Here is an 18,151-nt window from a genome sequence, read left to right as displayed (position 1 = left end):
TTCTGCAACAACGTCCACGAATGTTGCTGGTTAGACGAAGGGAAGGGAACATGCAGCAAGGTGTATGGCTTCGCCGGTTACTCTACGTGTTAGGAGCTCACTTAAAAATTGGTCAATGTACGCTAAGAGGGGTTAGATTTAATAGGGCAAGGTAGGAAATGGACTAGCGTCGGCACTGGTTGTTCAACGCAGCGCTCATCGGAGCTCTGGTTCGGGTGTTTACAGCGTCCATCCGGTTACGCATCCGGCAGGAACTGTTTAGGGGTGGCCGTTTTCTTCAAACCTTCCCTGAATTTGCTGAACGACACACGGTGCTCCACCGAGTTGCGGATGCTACTGGGACGCGTCTCCGGATTGATCGACTTTAGCACGTCGTCGAACAGGAGCTTCTGTTTCTTCTTGGCCGTATCGAACCCTCGGGCACGATCGCGAAAGCTTTCGTCGCGCAGTTTCTCGTGAGTGATGATGACCCGCTCGTTGCCGGAAGACACCGACTGCGTGGAGGAAGCCATACTAAGCCCGGAATCGGTACTGGAAGCCGGCAGCTGCTGATTGGCCAGCGTACGTGGAAGACTTTCCTCACTGGTGGCCGTCATCGTGGTTGGTGTGGTCGGTGTGTTTGGAGGTATCGTTTTCGGGCGTCCCGGTACATCAAGAGGGCCCCGTTGAAGAATTTTCTCCAACCGTGACTTAAAGGCTTCCCGTGGGTTACCGGAATTCTCGTCCTGCTTCTCCCGTCCTGCACTGGTCTCCCCCACATCCCTCACGGGGGTTGCCAACAATACCGGAACACCTCCCGTGACCGGTTTGAGCCTTTTCTGCTCAAACTCGTTGACCTGACTAGTGGAGGGTGTTTTTGGTGTGACCACCGGTTCACTGACCGACTCGTCCGCGGCTGGCAGGATGGACGCCCGCTGTGACTTCCCTTTGCCGAGGGTGTTGAACAGAACCGGATCGAACTTGGGTGGCACCGGGATGGGAGTTTTGGGCGTCTCCGGAACGATCGAGCCGGCCCGTATCGTATTGAACAGTGTTTCGTCGAACTTTGGTGCGGGTGGTATGTTCGCACCACCCGCCTTCCCTGAGCGTGTCCTCTCGAGCGGTTCCGGTTCGTCAGTTTCACTTTCATCCGGAGAATCCGACCGATTGAGCTTATTCAGCAGGAGTACGAAGCTGGGTTCACTGCTCGATCGGTTCATCGGTGCGGGGGCAGATGGGGTTAAGGAAGTGTCCGCACTCGTCGCTTCACTCTGGATTGCTGCGGGAGTTTCTATTCGCTTCAGTGGTGGCTTCATCGGGTTGACCAGCAATGTACTGAGTCGCGTCATGAACCGTTCCTTCTCGGCCGATTGGAAGTTGATGTACTGCTGTTCCTCTTCGGATATTTCCTTCAGCGATTCTCCCATGCCCGCAATATACATGGCACGTCCCGTTTGCTTGGCCATCTCCTCGAAACCCAGTCTGCCCTCTAGCCTACGATCGTCATCGGAATTTTCATCCCCTTCCCGAGCGTCTTTCGCTTGCGAAGGCAATTTCTCTACAGTTTTATCGGTCACTACGGTCACTATCCGACCAAAATCATCATCCCTGTCCTCCGCCATCTCTTCGCTTGGTGCTACGTCTCCTATGGAATCGTCCGCCCGATGGATGTCCGCCACCACGGACTGCTCGCGGAATACGGGACTGGCCAGCGATTCATCGTCATCCTGATGCCGTGTCGATCGTGTTCGATACTCGCCCGAACTGAGCGCTTCCTCGCTCGAAGGCACCGTGTCTTCGTCGTTCAGTATGTTGTCCAAAAATGCGATCGCTTTGGACGTTTCCTTTTCGTCGCTCAGCGAAACCGGCTCCGAGTCCGGTTCCCGATTGTCCCTTTGTGCCGCCGGGACATTCTCGTGCGCCACAAAGTACACCTTACCGTTCGATTCTATTTTTTCCGTAAATTCCCGCACGTTCAGCTCGGACAGTGGTATGATCTCGTCGAAGCTGCTCTTCGGCGTAGACCCGTTCGATGGTTGCTGGTGTCCCTTCGGTACCTGTCGCGTCTGCCGCTGATCTTCCTCCTGCTCGGACAGCTCGGATACGGCAACGGCCGCAACGGAAAGGGCTGCCGCCGAAGCCATCAGCTCCTTCGCCGGAAGGGAACCCATTTTGGGATCGAGCACTCGGGCATCCGGTATCGCCTTCTCACTTACCTCGACCGACATGGCCGTACTGAGATTTTGCGAGTAGTAACCGTTGGCCTGGTGGTTTTCACCTCTTTCCCGGCCAGTATGTTCGATAATTTCCGACCCGGTCACGATGGATCCGTTCTCTAGCTCGGAAAAGTCTTCGTTTCGCCGGTAGCCAACTTCATCTGGCGGTTGCTCGACCGTAGGGAAGCTTCTCGGCGCCGGTAAACGTACGTCGCGATTCTTCACAGCCTGCATGTTGAAGCACACGCATGCAAAATATATGACTAGCCCTACAGGGAGTTGGTTGTCAGTGGTTACGGTTAGGTATGGAGGATGGGGTGTACCCGTGGAATATGGAGGAATCATGCCGCAGCGGTCAGTTTTAGCGTGGGAAGGTCCGAGTTTAGGTTCGAATCAAAACGGAAACCAGAGATTGAAAAGAGATAATGAAAGAGAGAAAGTTGCATGCAAGATGGTTAGTACTCTACGGTGCTGTGGGAGTAGGAATTGAACCGAGGGACACTACGATCGCGAACGGGCAGGTTGCCGTGCTTACCGAGTGCCATCCATATACCGAACCGTATCCAGGTGTAGACGTCGAGCATGAGCATCAGGTAGATGTTGACGAAAATACTTATCCCCGGTAGCAGGGGCACTAGCGGTACCCGGAATGGCGCCTCGGCATGCTCGCGGGGCTGCACGGAGATGAGCAGCAGCACGAGCAGCGTAAACCCGAGCAGCACACCAAACAGTATCCAGGCCCACGATTCCATGTTGTAGATGGCATCCTTCGCGTAGTAGATCGTCAGTGCAAGTGCAATCGCCAGCAGACCTACAAGAAGCATCAACACGTGGTAAGTCTCGCGAGTTCTTCATACCCAAATAGTGATAAAACCTACAGTACAATGTCACCAACACTCCGACCACGCTGCTGGACACGTTCGTCGGCAGACGGATGCAGGAGGCGTTGAACAGCTGCTTGAAGAATGCGGAACCGGTCACACGTTCGCGGGGCGCCAGCAGATTGGACGACTCGTACGGGTCCCGGGTGCTTGTGGACGGCATCGCCGGATCGGGGTTCTCCGAAAATCTGTGCCCAAAACACACACAATACGAACAATTAGGCTTAGGCGAGGTTGGCGGACGCCGGTCATTTGAAACGTTCATAAACCGAAAAGTGAAATCAAACTAATTAACGATAGTTTCATGGCTTCGGGCTCATTATCGTGGGTTGCGCTTTGGAGAGATCGCAGAAAAGTGATAAACGGTGTAATTTCGAAATTCAATGTTTGGTATTGAAATGGGAACTCTCTGGGGGCTTAGATCGAATAAATATTGCATGCATTTTGCAAGATAAATAGTGACTTATGCCACAATTTCTCTCTTTTCAGCCATTAAACACTTTAGCACAAGAATATGTTGCTTTGATTGCATCCCTGAAAGCTTTGTAGCGGTCAAAGTAGGCAATAATTTTCAGAACAATAAAAAGACATTTTTGCAAATGACATGATTTCATTACAAAATGTTCTGAACCAATATAGTTTTGTTTGTGAAATAATAAATTTGATTTAAAATAAAAAAGTGAGTGAAGAAGATATATAACTAAACTAAAAAACACAAAAAGATAGCCAACGCATTTACTAATTAGCAACCGTTCACAGATCAGAATATTCTTCTAAAATGGCCAAATTGTAGAAAACTGTAAATGACTACTACAACGCATTGGGACCGATTGATACTCCGAAAAGATCCATCATAAAAATGAGAAAAATAGTTTTGGATGCAGTTTTGAGTTCTAACATAAAAGAAAATGGAAAAGCTGTCAAGCGGAGGGAATAATCGATTTAAAAACATGTTAACACATAGCACATATTTTTTCACCACCTTACACTTTTCAGCGACATTCAAAGACAAACCGGATGAGTCTCTTTAGCCTTGCTGAAGAAAAATGACCACTGTCTGCTAGGTCAACGCGACCCTGGGCAGTGCAAAATGGATGATTTACGGCGCGCGTACACTAATAACCGGTTCGCGGTTTCGGTTTACTAACCGTTAGTTGACCGACCGCCGTGGAGGACATGTGGTCGGGGAAAAAGAAAACTGTAAATCATCACGGAGGGAGGGATCTTTTAACTGCCGGTACGTTCATAAACATTCGACGATAACCGGTGGCCAGCGGACAAATTGGCGGGGAAAATGCAACCGAACGCAAACAAGACGCAAGCAAAGAACGTCTGTCTAGTCAGGCATCATTTCACGCGCTGAAGGTTGCAGTAAAGTGTGACAGTAAACCCGAATCGTTTGCGGCCGGGGGCTCGACTTTCGTTCGACTTCGTTGGAGTTTCACTTGCCGCTTGGCGTCGTTCGTGCCGGTGTTATGCAATGGCACGACAATGTTGTAGGTAGAAACATAGACAAACCCACGGTTAGGAACGGAAACCGATCGTTTAGGGGTCGGACCGGACAGGTGGTCTGGTGTACAGGAACATACCTCAGGATGAGTATCGAGATGGCGACCACCGTGTATGCCATCAGCGTTCCGATCGAGAGCATATTGACCAGCGCCTTCAGGTCGAACAGTCCGCCCATCGTGCCGGTAATGAGGGCCGCACAGAGCGTTCCGAGAACCGGCGTCTTGAAGCGTGGACTAACGTCACCCAACGCCCGGAAGATCAGCCCATCCTGTGCCATCGCGTAGATGATACGCGGCTGGGGAAACATCGCCCCGAACAGGCTCGCTACCAGCCCGATGATCCCGCCGATCGCCACGATCCACTTCGCAAAGTACCACCCAATCTCGTTGAACACGAACGGAAGCGGCGCGTTGACGTCCTGCATGTAGTAGGGCCACATCAGTGTCAGCACGGTCGAGACACCGAAGTACGCCAGGAAGATGGTGCACAGCGAAAACAGGATGGCGCGGGGGATGGCCTTCTGCGGGTTGCGCACCTCCTCGCCCGTCGTCGCGATGCAATCGAAGCCGACGAATCCGAAGAAGCAGGTTGCGGCCCCGCGCAGCGTTCCCTCGAAGCCGAACGGGAAGAACCCGCCGTCACCTGCGTTGTATATGCTCGGGACGTTCTCGGGCTTAATGTGCCAGTTATCCACGTCCGCGTTGATGGCACCGGCCACGATCACGAACAGCACGATGAAGATGTTCAGCACGGTGAACGCGTTGTTCACCATGGTGGACTTTTTCAGCCCGAATGCCAGAGCGACTATGAAAAAAAGGGAAAAATGATTATTCATCCGAAATTAGGTTCATAGGCATAGAAACTTTATAATCCATTTAAAACATAACTTGTAAAATAGTTGCATTTACTTGCAGTTAGTTTTTGTTATGAAAAAATCTTTTTTATGTAGCAAAGATTTTGTTCCCAGTTTCAATCATTCAAATGATGAACCAGCTATCACTGCGCTATCTCAGGGGAAAGAAAACTAAATCGGACTGTAAAGAACCTTTTTCGAAAAAGACTTTAATAACTTCCGACGAAAAATTTTAGCTCAGATGAAAAGTGTGATGTTAAAACATGCACAACAAAAATTCTACAATTTTACAAAGAAAAATAACGCCATAAATCGTTTTTTCTTTAAACCAATCTAGCGGAGTGATGAGCTTACAAATGCATCTTTCAAATATCTCTTGAAAATTGCAAATATCTTCAAAACAAAAAAAGTTACCAAAGGCCGAAATAGTAGGAATTACCCGGTCCAATTATTAATGTCAGAAAAATATAATAATCTATTTGCTATTTCCCGAGTCGTATCCTTCTTATTAAAACTAAATCACACTTTCACCATCATTAAGCGCGATGTCCATGACTTTTAGTGACTCCATCTAACCTATTAATAAGATTGCCGGGGCTTTTAAGATAACGCGAGCGTCGTTTAGTGACTCCTTCCAAAGCATTAGCAAGATGGCCGATGGCACAAATTAGTGTATAATTGCTACTTATCATATGTTTACTTTATGTTCGGCCTTCTAAGTTGAATAAGTGTGGTTACTTACTGCCAAGCAAGATCGCAACGGAAAAGGCAAAGAAGTCGAAGTAGTTCGACATGAAGTCCCACTCGATCGGCGCCACCTCGAGGAAGCGCGTCTTCATGGTGTCATTGGCCAGCGTGTCGATGTACAGACTCAGCCCGCGGGACACACTGGCCGAGCCGATGATGTACTCCAGCATCAGGTTCCAGCCGATGATGAACGCCATGAACTCGCCGATGCACACATAGCTGTAGATGTACGCCGATCCTGACTTGGGCACGCGCGCTCCGAACTCAGCGTAGCACAGGCCTGGGAGCGAGAACGCATATAGAGCACCAGTTCAGGGACACACGGAAGGTGGAGATGTGAAACTTACCAGCCAGGAAGGACGCCGCGGCCGCTATGAGAAACGACAGCACCACCGAGGGTCCAGCTTGGTCCTTGGAGACATGACCGGCGAGCACATACACACCGACACCGAGCGTGGCGCCGACACCGAGTGCGGTCAGATCGTAGGTGTTTAGGATGCGTCCGAGCTTCTCCGTACTGCCATCGTACGAGAGCACCTTCCTGCGGGTCAGTATGCGCCAACACGATGGACTCGCCATGGCCGCACCGTGGCCCCGTGTCCGGCGTTCGTTCGAGTTGGTCCGACCCTGGCAAAGCGGGGCTCAAGCAGTGCGATCGTTGTGCCACGCTCCACGGTCACAGCCAGGATCTTTTTCGGCCCGTTTCTTATCACCAAACTATGTGACACTCACACGCACGCACACATACGGTCACAGCGTCGACAACCGAATCTTATCGCAGACACCTGTCGAAGGAGAAATGAAACACGAATTGAATTGCATATCAAAGAAACACAGGCCAGCCGTTCGTCGTCTTTATTTGCGAACGTATATCTTCAATTAGGTTATCTCCACTGATTGGCGAGCGGATCTGATGGACCGTCCGTACCGGGTTCGGGGTGATAGGGACCCGCTCGGGAACCTTGACTCTCCGCTTCGACAGACGCACAGCGAATGACACGTGATAGGTCGACTACTGGTTATGGTCCAGTCAGCTGTTTACGACGATTGTGCCAAGTCCTCCTTCTCTTCCGATCGTCGAGTGACACATATAGAGTCTGGTTTAGAAAAAGAGGCTTATCCCACTGATAAGGGTACCTCTAGCAACACTTTGCAGGGGATCGAAGACCGTTGACTCACCAGCGTTTGAATGTGCCCAATAGGCCTATCGGTATTTATTTTGGGTCAGAACGGAGGCAGAATCTGCAGGCCTGCTGTAGTTCACCACTCACACGCGGGATTGGCCATAAAACACGCTCCCTCCGCTGTCTATTTGGCGAATCATTAGGCGGATGAAATCATCTATTTTTCCCTGCGGTGATAAGACCTTTTGTTCTGTTCTCCTTTCTCTGTTGTCACACGATGTGTGACGGTGGCAAGCGGTTCCTATCATCCGGAGGAGGATGATGACTGTCAGAATTTTGAAGCACCAGGAACTCGGCCCGGCCCGCTCCGATGGGCTTGGGAAATCGCGTTCTTCGGTATGCTCACAACAACCGATTAGATTAATCATTGCTCGTGTCGATGTGCCGGAACGCAGCGAGTCGATAACCGAACAGTCATCTGGGTTCATCTCTGCCCGGTGGCAGTTGTTGGCACATGGGCACAATGCCGCCACACGAGTCAAGATCAGGCCCGACGACGAAGGTCGGGTCAAGTGGCCTGGTCGGCGATCGATACGAGTGAGGCGATGCGAACTGTTGACCACGGAGGGACGTTCACGCGTGAAGGACGCCACGGATGGTCGATTGAGTGGAAAACACTTTGTTGCAATTTGGGATGACAACGACACTGAGATCAATATCAAAGATCATTGGACATCGTACGATCGGGTCAGTATAAACAATGTTTCTTGAAAAACAACACTAAGGCTAACATGGAAGAATTTACCATCAAACCGGTAACAGAGAGTCTAAGTCTTCTTAAAATAAATCTTTAATTTATGCGAACCTTTCTTCACATTTACATTAGGTTTTTTTTGTTAAGCAAAGATTGCTGAGTAATTACTCAAAATACATCATCTTCACAACCGAATGGTTTAAAACTGTCCACATTCTTGAGGCCGTTATCTCTTCCGAAATTACAAACCAGACGAGTTCCATCTAAAATATTCCTGCTGCTCTGAAGCACAGCCATCAAAAAGGTGACGTATCGGTGGAATGGTAATGGGAGAATATCGCCATAAACTTGATAATTGTCCGGACACGAATTTCATTCTACTATCAGGTCACATTCAGACAACACCGTCATCGGCAACAAACATTTTCCTATGTCCTTGACATCATTACGGTTGCTCTAATTCTACACCATTTTGCCAGACTGGATTTAATCAAAAAGAGGACATTATACTGTGGTTTACTGCATCGTTAATTATTTTGGTCGTGCTTTGACAAATTAGAGGAATCCCCATTGGTTCAAGAGTTTTGTTTGGTCGGTAGTAAGGATGAGTTTTGCAGGAAGGCACAAAGACAACCCAGCTCAATTCATATTACCTTCGAAGGGCGATGCAATATCAAACTGCAGTAAGGTTACAAATTTGCCAGAAAATGGCGATATTGTTCAAAGGTTGGTTTTGCCCTTCTTCTTTCACTTCGAAACGAATGTGCACGTATGCTGTACCCTGCAGCGCACATTTCTGCTGTTTGAAACCTCCATTTGGAAGGTAAGGTTGTGGCTCTAATGAGCGATCGAGCCAACATCAAACAGCACGATAACGATGCACGATTGCACGCACGCATTTGGCAAACGGCCGCCGGCATGCGGGTGTTTCAAACAGTTGCCAGAGATCGCCAGACGGTGCTTTGCTTTCAATATTTCGTTGAGAACATCTCAACACGTAATCTTGGAGGGTATGTTCTTTCCATCTTTTCTTTGGAAAAAAGTGAAGATCAAGCTAGTTACTCAGTGATATTACGAGCATCTATTTGAATCCAGCCGATCGCTAACATTGGTTCCACGCGAAAGATTTAAAAAACCGGCCGCACTGGACTTGGAGTTTAAGTCGCCATTCACGTCACGCCATCTGTTACGCGTCGAGATGTTCACTTTCAAACGCACGCAGCCAAGTAAACACCCTATGACTTGGTGATGATCCCTTGCTGATCCACGTGCTGTCCATTTCCACTTCCCAAGGGGTGGACTCCATCATCCGTTTCACCGAATAGCGACCGCCATCCACCACCCTGGTCTGTGCAAATCCGATGGCACACACGAAGCCACCATAGCGCCACGGAATGCCGTTAATTATTACACTTTCCTCCACCAAATCGGGGGTGCTAGTTGGAGCTCCGAAGGAAAAACCCACACCCAAACACCAACAGCGATCAAGACTGGAGAGATGGTCGTGATTCCTTCTTTCACTTTCGTGCCCAACGGTACGCATCGCTGCACGCATAATCGGAGTACAGTCCAACCGGACCGCTGCATAGTGTGTCTTCTGGTCAAGACACAACAATCTCGAGCGCGGCACAGACATCGCCACCGTCGGCAGCTGCGTGCACGTGCGCTTAATCAATGGGAGGGTGCAGGGAAAATTTAAAAAATCCATCCACCGGATGGTGCATCGGATGTACGTACGTTTGTTTGGTCAAGCCAGATGACCGCGAAACATTGGGCAGCGTCAGTGAATTCATGAAACCCTTCGATTGTACCTCCTCTACATGTTTATTGATTGATTTTTTTCGTCTTGTATTTACTTTCAACGCACTTTCTTACACTCGAAGACCAGCCATCACAAAACACGAAACCTTTTGGACGAATTTGGAATAATCCATGAAGCCCTAGGAAGGTTGGCCAGTAGATGTTTATTTACAGTTTTTTTTTGTGTGTCCATTTCTTCTCTTTGGTTATTTTCATGAGCCATTTCGACGATTTCACAACACATTATCACAATGTGTTTACTGACGCAAACAGAGCCTTCCCAATAGATTAAGCTTTGAACTCGAGCAGGTCGAATTAGAGGAACAATTTTCCCTCGTTCTAAAGCAAATTGCTCAGCACCTTGATTGGGATTTAAATTTACTAATCGACAATTTTCTATTCCAGCAAATGAAAAAAAGAAAAATGCGCAAACACACATTTTAAGTGTTTTCAAAACAAAGTTACAGAAAAACGCATTATCAACAAAGAAGAATTACAATTCAAAACTGTTCGTGGTGTTTATGGTTCCATTATACATAAAAAAAATACCGGTTTGTATAAAATGAGGTTATCTATCTAAGTATTAATAATTATTTAACAGTTTTGCTAGAAAAATCAAAAATAACACAATATTAAAAAATGAACGAATCGTCTTTTCATAAAATCTATCGAATTTGGTACAGATGATCGACCGAACTGCTGATCAATTTGATTTTTGCACATTTTTTTCAAAAGTTTACTTAGTTTTAGTTAACTTGCATTCAAGCCTCGATAACAACAATGTTTTCGTTATGAAGACTGATGAGTCGGTATCAGTGCCACTAAAGCGCAGCCGAGCAACCTTGCTCAAATCAACAAGAGGTGCATGATAGTTACGCACCAGCATAATGTCTGACCTCAATAAAACGTAATAGATTCCATAAGAGGTTTGCTTCGGGGTGGTATTTAGTGTGGGGTTTTAAACGGTGTTTGCTCCAGCTCGCCGTATCCAACAAAACGCTTAGTGTTAAAATGAAGTACACATTTTATGTGGGCGTAATAAAGGCAAAACTAATCAGTCAGTTTGATTGTTTAGTAAATCCATTCTAACAAAAAAATTTCCAAACAGTCAATCTCTACGAAAGAAAAGTAAATTTGTTTCAAGCGTCTAATTGATAGTATAGAATAACGGAGCTTAAAGCAACCGCAACAAACGGAAAGAAGGTTGAAGTAAACAACTGGGAACCATGGCTCCACCGGAGCGTTACGTGTCCTGGACCACAGAACCCGGGCTCTCGTTGTGTAATGCTGTGGCTTCGCGCATGTAGAACCTACAGATGTCAAGTGAGCCGGTGTTTGCCCGGCATGTAATCACGTTATGTGGTGTTTGGAGATAAGCGAAATCTTTCCCCTCAGAAACCGGCAGAACAGCTTGATTCATACTACGGGTATGTTGTTAACTAGGGTACCCAAACACCGCTATCTGTGCGGTTGAATTCCCAACTGTTGGCTAGAATGTTGTGTTTCATGTTTTAGAACAATTCACTCAAGTTTCTCCCATTAGTTATTTAAATTTAAATGTAATGATATTTAAATTGTTATTTTTAAAAACACCCACAACTGATGCAGTATTTGCCGATCATTCTCGTTCTACAAGCAATCGGAGGTTTTCCAAGCATACACATGTGTAAGACTCTTGTTTGTGTGCAACCTTTATCGCGAATTGTTTTAGCATGATGCAGGAAATGTGGTAAGAGGAGGAAGCACACCTCCGGACGAGTTGTCCGTGATTTGAAAAACAAAAATTCCTCAAACGACACCACACTATCACCGCATCACACTGGCGAGCTTGTCGGAGCAATTGCCGTAGCCTCTGATAAGCAACCTGTAAAGGTCCCCTTTGGCATCACCAGCGTCGACAGCGCAATACGGGACACTTTCAATTGCTGCCGGGTATGTTTATCTCCTGGCATCGGTATCTCTGCTTGGACGGGTTGGAAGGAAAAACTTGTACTTGTGTTTCGACGGCCGGGTGCCCTTTGGCGATGTAATTTCCGTCAGGTGACGTGCGGGTGGTACTAACCGAAAACACCGGGACGCTATCGTTGACCGATGGTAACAGCCGTATTTCGAATGCAGGATGGTAGTGTGGCTCGCTCGATAAAGGATGCTGCCGTGAGCCCGGGGAAACACAGGATATGGCGTTAGTAAGAATGCATCCACCGAAGTACGCACACTCGATTCAAGGCTCGTTGGTGTTGTGGGCACGAGTCACATGTGATGCACGTAGACGATTTTTATTCGCCCCCCTTTCCGTTGCCGCTTATCACCTATGACTAATGATAAACATCACTTCAAATACAGGGGCAATCAATGCAATACTAAAACACTCACTTTGACACAATAGCATTCGACTTTCGCAGTAGGTAGTGCGCACCACGGGGAAAACAGATCCCTTTCATGCAGCTGTTTCCTTTTATTTGGTAAATTTCACTGCACCAAACACTGCCATTCAACGTTGTGAAACTTAAACCTGACACTACAATATGCACTTAAATTCCTTTAGTGTCAATCCTATGACATAGCGGGCACGGAATCCTGTTAACACTCATCATGAGGCAGGGGATCAGCTTCTGGCACTTTCCGTTCCGTGGGCACTTTATTCGGTACACTTTTTTGCATCCACAGATTACACTACCACTGCAGGTTACTTAGTTTCGATGGCTACCACCAACCGTGAAGAGGAGAGTCCCGACTAGGTGTACTACAGCAAAGGTTCGAGCGCACACTAACCACAACAAACGACCGCACCGTACGAACGCTGGACCACGAGTGCTGGTCCGTCGATAGATCGGATGGCTCCGCTCTAAGGAGCACGGAGAGTAGTAACAGATGTAACAGACACAGCAGCGGCCATTCGTTGCCGCTTTGCTCACGACACTCCGTTGAAGCAAGCGTGGAGGCGCTTGAACGCCTGATCGGCTTTGTGTCTCTCTCCTTGCCTGCTCCGAAACACTCACGGCACGCTTCGATTATTTTCTTCTGACCCGTGCGCCCAACGTCCTATGGCTTCCGTACGGGTTTGGTTTTACGGGTTGATTGCTCTTATCAGACGTACCGCGAAAACACACGAATCGATGCGTCGCGATTTTACATTGTACTGATTGTTCACGCTGTCTGCTTCTAGAGGACTGCTTGTTGAATGTTTACGTTCTTCTGCACTTACGATGGCACCCTGTAGGTTCAGTTTCAAGGACAACTCGTGCGAAAAGTCGTGCACCACGTTGGGGTTGCCCAGTCGCGGGAAAACGATCATGTTTTCCCCGAAACGCAAACAATCAGACGAATGGACCGGTTCCGTCAGGGGATTCGTTACAAATAACCGTTACCGAAGTACATTTGTCACCTGAGTCTACCTTTAGGCGCGCGGTATGATCGCGGTTCGAGTGAAAGTTGAAGCGAAGCGTTACGCGCCGTAACGAAGATAAACGGCGCACGTGCTACAGCTCGACGGTGGTATGTGCAAAAATGTTCCCAAGCTAGTTTTATACATGTTTTGTTTACATCTCTTTCCCAGCTGGCCCAAGGCCCGCGGTGCAACGCTGCACATTGCCCGATCAGCGTCAGGGACGGTCCATGAGGCGTGACATTGACACCGAAAGAGAGCAAGCGGAGAGGAGGGGAAGAAACACTCATGCGCACCCGTAACCTTGCCGGTCCGGAATCAAGAGTGCCTCATCTCGCGCACTTTATCAGCCGAAGTAATGTGATGTGGCCATTCGCAAGCCATTATCGCGTGCCGTGATGGACGCAAGACGGGTACTGCCGCTTGACTCGTGCCCAGGTTCGGTTCTTGTAGTGTTGAGGGTGTCTAACGAGCTGTTGAATTGTTATGATTAAAGTAGCAACTGGAACGTGGCCACGAAGCAGATCCCAGATGCCGCCAAAGCACCCGAAGAGATCTTGAACCCTTCCGGTGCGATGATACGGGGTTGGAATGTCGGCCTCATTTTTTCTCAAATATTCCCATGCCTTACTGGATTGCTGTGAACGTAATCGGATGATCCACGACTCCACTTCTACTTTGTAATCCGTTCCTACCCAACATAGCTGATTAGAGATGCGAATTCCATTGTTGATGAGCAGTTGTTTACTAAGAATGTCGAACATTTGGTTTTTTGTCTGTCATATTTGTAACACAGTACGTATGCCACAGCAAATCAGTGATAAAGAATAGAACCATTACACTCCATGTTACATTGTAACACTGACAAAAAATATTACACATTTTTAAAACCACAGATATTGTAATCATTGAATGATGCTATGAAACTCAATGGTTTATTTCACATTTTCTGGTCAAATATAGCCAAACAGCCTCTGTTTGGTAAAAGTTGTATAAATGTGTATTTTATTTCTGTGCCACGCATGATTTAGATTCATTAAGAAGTCCATTTATCACAAATATGGCTTTAAGAAAAGCTAATAAAGCTTGCAACACAGTTTGAATCAATGCAACTTGTCACTTTATAAGTGTAAATAACTTAGCATGATCATGCTAGTAGATGCCGGTAACAGAATTCATCTTAAGTACTGTTTCTAAGTTAGCAAAGGTCTAAAATTTTCTACAAGTTTTGTTCATAATCTTCTTTTCTCTACTTTTTTCCTAACTCAATCGTACACTCCTACTATCCTATGCTATCAAGTAAACGTTAGGAAATAAATAAATGGTAAGGTTCAAAACCCCTGTCTTTAACACCTAGATGCGTAACCATTAAGTGTACTGGTATACCTAACATTTGCAGCTGCTTCGGAATGAGACACCTACAGCTTCACCGTGCCAAACACGCCGAAAGGATTCTCCAGCTGGCTTTCCGACAGCGTTTGGCTTCCCGAGCCCTGCACCGAGTGGCGGATACCGTAGGCGAAGTAGATGATGAATCCAACCACCAGCCAAACCACGAACCGTACCCAGGTCGCGGCATCCAGCTGAAACATGAGGTACACGTTGACGAAGATGCTCAGCAACGGCACGAAGGGAACGAACGGCACCCGGAAGGTCAACTGTCGCGCTTCCGTGGGCTGGCAGGAAATGACGAGTGTGAGCACGACGGCCACTATGGTCGAGGCTGTCAGGACGGTACACATCAGCGGATTGTAGCTGTCCAGATAGTTCTGTCCGTGTACCAGAATGGAGCTGATGCCACTGATGATTATCGCTATCAATAGAACGATGTAATAAATTACTAACAATGTCGACTAGAGTCTCTTAATTTCAATATAATTACGTATCACCCAGAGCCAATAGTTGAAGGTGTTTTTTTTTAAAGATTTGTGGTAATGTGACAAACGTTATCATGCTTCCAGTATGTGATGGACGTATTAAAGATGATTAACAGCATCTTATGAGTCGTTATAAAAAAGAAAACGATTAGTTCAGTGTAGTGTGTGTAGTACTATGAACCTTCAACGCATGAGTTTTGAAGCGTGATAAATATGAAACACGATGAGCAAATTAGCGACCATCTCTGCTATACCGCTTAGTAACGCTTGTCCCAAAAAATCAAGATCATCCCAAACTTACCGTAAAGAAGTACGCACACTTTCACAATGTCCGATGACAGCCTAGTCGGAGCCGTGAGGCAGGTAAGGTTGAACAGTTGCTGTACCACAGTGGATGATTTGGTTTGTGTGCTGGCAATAAAGTTGACGCTATGTTCGTAGCGCAACACCAGCACGCTCACCGCCACAATCGTGTACGCTAGCAGCGTCCCGATCGACATCATATCGATCAGCTGGTGCAGATCGAACAGCATCGCCATCGTGCCAGAAAACACGCCCGACAATAGCGTGGCCAGCAGGGGTGTCTTAGTTCTCGGGTGCACGGTGCGCAGTTGCTTGAAGAGCAACCCATCGGAGGACATGGCGTACAGGACGCGCGGAAGTGGGAACATCGCCCCGAGTGAGTTCGTGCAGAGCGAGAAGATCGCACCGATCGAGACGATCCACTTGATCTCCTGCCAGCCGAGCGAGTCGAAGAGCCGTGGGAAGGGTGCAACCGGATCCTGCAGGTAGTAGGGCAGCGCCATCGTGAGGACGGTCGCGACACCGAAGTAGGACAGGAAGATGACCAGCAGAGAGGTGATGATGGCGAGCGGGATATTGCGTGACGGGTTCTGAGCCTCCTCGCCGGTGGTGGCGATGCAGTCAAACCCGACGTACCCGTAGAAACACTTGGCGGCACCGGCCATCACACCGGCAATGCCGTACGGTAGGAATCCACCTGCGCCTATATCGAGTCCGGGTGGAACTTTTGCATCGTCCGGTCGGATAGCCCAGTTCACCGGGTCAGCTTTAATGCCCACGGACACAAGCACCACCATAATCACGAGTAGGTTCACACCAGTGAACAGATTATTGAGCAATGTCGACTCCTTAACACCGTACGCCAACAGTGCCGTAATGAAGAGCACGACCACGAAGGAAAGTAGATCCGGATATTCCGCCAAAAAGCTCACCTTTATCGGCATCACCGATTTGAGTGCGTTGCCCATCCGATTGTCGATAAGCGCGTCGATATAACCACTCAGTCCTCTCGCCACACTCGCCGTGCCTACAAACATACGAGAAATCGGCCTTAGCATATCCCTAGATACTGTACGACACCATTCCCCTCACCAATGATGTACTCCAGCATCAGGTTCCAACCGATCGTGAACGCCGCAAACTCGCCGATCGTGATGTACGTGTAGATGTACGCAGATCCTGCTTTCGGCACCCTCGATGCAAACTCGGCGTAACAGAGTCCAGCAATTGCCGCCGCTAGTGCGGCGATTACGAACGAGACGACTACCGCCGGGCCTGCCTGTTCATAGGCCACCGAACCGGCTAAAACGTAGGCGCCTAACCCGAGCGTACTGCCCACACCGAGGCCGGTCAGATCGAGCAGCGTTAGAACGCGGGCCAGCTTCGAGTGGCTACCATCGTCGTCGTTCGGTTTCTTGCGACTCACTGCCTTCCAGAAATTTTCCAGTACTCCCGGCGCCATGGTTCTTTTCACCTAAAACAAAGATGTAAAAAGAGATTCAAGGATTCGTTTTTTCCCGATCGTAGTAAGTTGTTTAATAGGAGTATCTTGTCTGATGACCTTATCAATGTTCGAACATTTAAATACAATTAGTTTTGTTAAATCCATCAATCAAACCTCTACTTGGCCAAAGACTAATTCCTCAAGAACACATCCTGGTTTTTTGGTTCATCATGTAGCACGTGCTTCAATTAATCGTTTTAGCCTCTCCACTGTTAGGTCAATTTATGGTGATTGCCCATGACACCATCGGTTCAGGGAAATATTGATGTAGCGCATTTTGGCACATGTCCACACTGCAAGTCAATCACTGCTGCCTGACCGACAAAGCTGAGGAAAAAACGAGCTCAGCCGAGTAGGGAATAATAAAAAAAAAACAGAACCACCCAACCGGCACATGTTTGTAGAATTGATTTGCCTTCTCCCAATCAGCTCCCGTGCCTCTTCGTTAGCCTTTGTTAGCATGACGCGTGTCGCGCATCATCTGACCGTCTTAGTGCTCCAATGGCCAATCTGCCTTAATTCCACAACAAACGTCACTGTTTAAGCAATTAATATCCGGCTCGAACTAGACCTTCGCCCGTGAGGGTGGGTAAAAATCGCGGGAAACAAATTGGATTAAAATTCGCCTACCGCTAGCGCAAACTGGTTCAGTTCGTATTTGTTAAGGTCCGCCCTCCTACCCTCAGCACTTAGGGACGCATGCTCACGCATTGTCGTTCGCGAAATCTTTTACGTCAGCCATTCGAAGAGATTCGCCGTGGCGGAAGGCAACGAAGACAGTTTGATAAATTGAAGCGGTCTGCGGGGAAAAGCACAAAGGCGACAAAACAAAGTGTCCGCTTCGTTGAAAATGCCCTCATATTTGATCTTGTGCCATTGACCTTCGGCAAAAAATGTGACCCAAAACGATGTTTGTTGAAGGTCTTTGGCGTATGCAAAACTCACGAAAAACACCAGACAACCGATCGCGTGGTGGACGTGATTTGATGTCGTTTGTAAATTATTGCACTATTTTTAGCGCACCCCCGGGGGGCGTTCGGATCGCGACACGCTCGCCGTCCGCAAATCTTGCTCTGTTTGCCTATATTCCCGATTGCACCCGGCTTAACTTCGAAGGTCTTTGGCGGCAAACGAGAAAGGCTACTCTCTCTCTTTTCGGGGTCAATCAAGTGACCGGCAACGGAGGAGTTGTTTGAGAAAAGGTAAGCCATCTCTT

General features: G+C 48.0%; 2 protein-coding genes across 2 annotated transcripts; both read right to left on the bottom strand.

The window, feature by feature from the left end:
• Positions 1-236: 236 nt before the first annotated feature.
• LOC131261532 (uncharacterized) lies at positions 237-12,659 on the bottom strand. Its single transcript, XM_058263593.1, has 8 exons — positions 12,240-12,659; positions 11,929-12,181; positions 6,536-6,973; positions 6,184-6,468; positions 4,666-5,392; positions 3,074-3,264; positions 2,731-3,006; positions 237-2,464 (listed from the first exon to the last, which is right to left on the bottom strand). The coding sequence occupies exons 3-8, from the start codon at positions 6,765-6,767 to the stop codon at positions 237-239; spliced, it is 3,939 nt and encodes a 1,312-aa protein (XP_058119576.1). The 5' UTR covers positions 6,768-6,973; positions 11,929-12,181; positions 12,240-12,659.
• A 2,000-nt stretch (positions 12,660-14,659) lies between these two features.
• Positions 14,660-16,893, bottom strand: LOC131266495 (cationic amino acid transporter 2-like). Its single transcript, XM_058269047.1, has 3 exons — positions 16,524-16,893; positions 15,430-16,458; positions 14,660-15,064 (listed from the first exon to the last, which is right to left on the bottom strand). The coding sequence occupies exons 1-3, from the start codon at positions 16,891-16,893 to the stop codon at positions 14,670-14,672; spliced, it is 1,794 nt and encodes a 597-aa protein (XP_058125030.1). The 3' UTR covers positions 14,660-14,669.
• Between the last annotated feature and the right edge of the window lie 1,258 nt (positions 16,894-18,151).

The sequence above is a fragment of the Anopheles coustani genome, chromosome 3 (assembly GCF_943734705.1).
Source record: "Anopheles coustani chromosome 3, idAnoCousDA_361_x.2, whole genome shotgun sequence".
NCBI lineage: Eukaryota > Metazoa > Arthropoda > Insecta > Diptera > Culicidae > Anopheles > Anopheles coustani.
The sequence above is the reverse complement of the archived record's forward strand: the minus strand, read 5'-3'. Positions and strand labels throughout refer to the sequence as shown.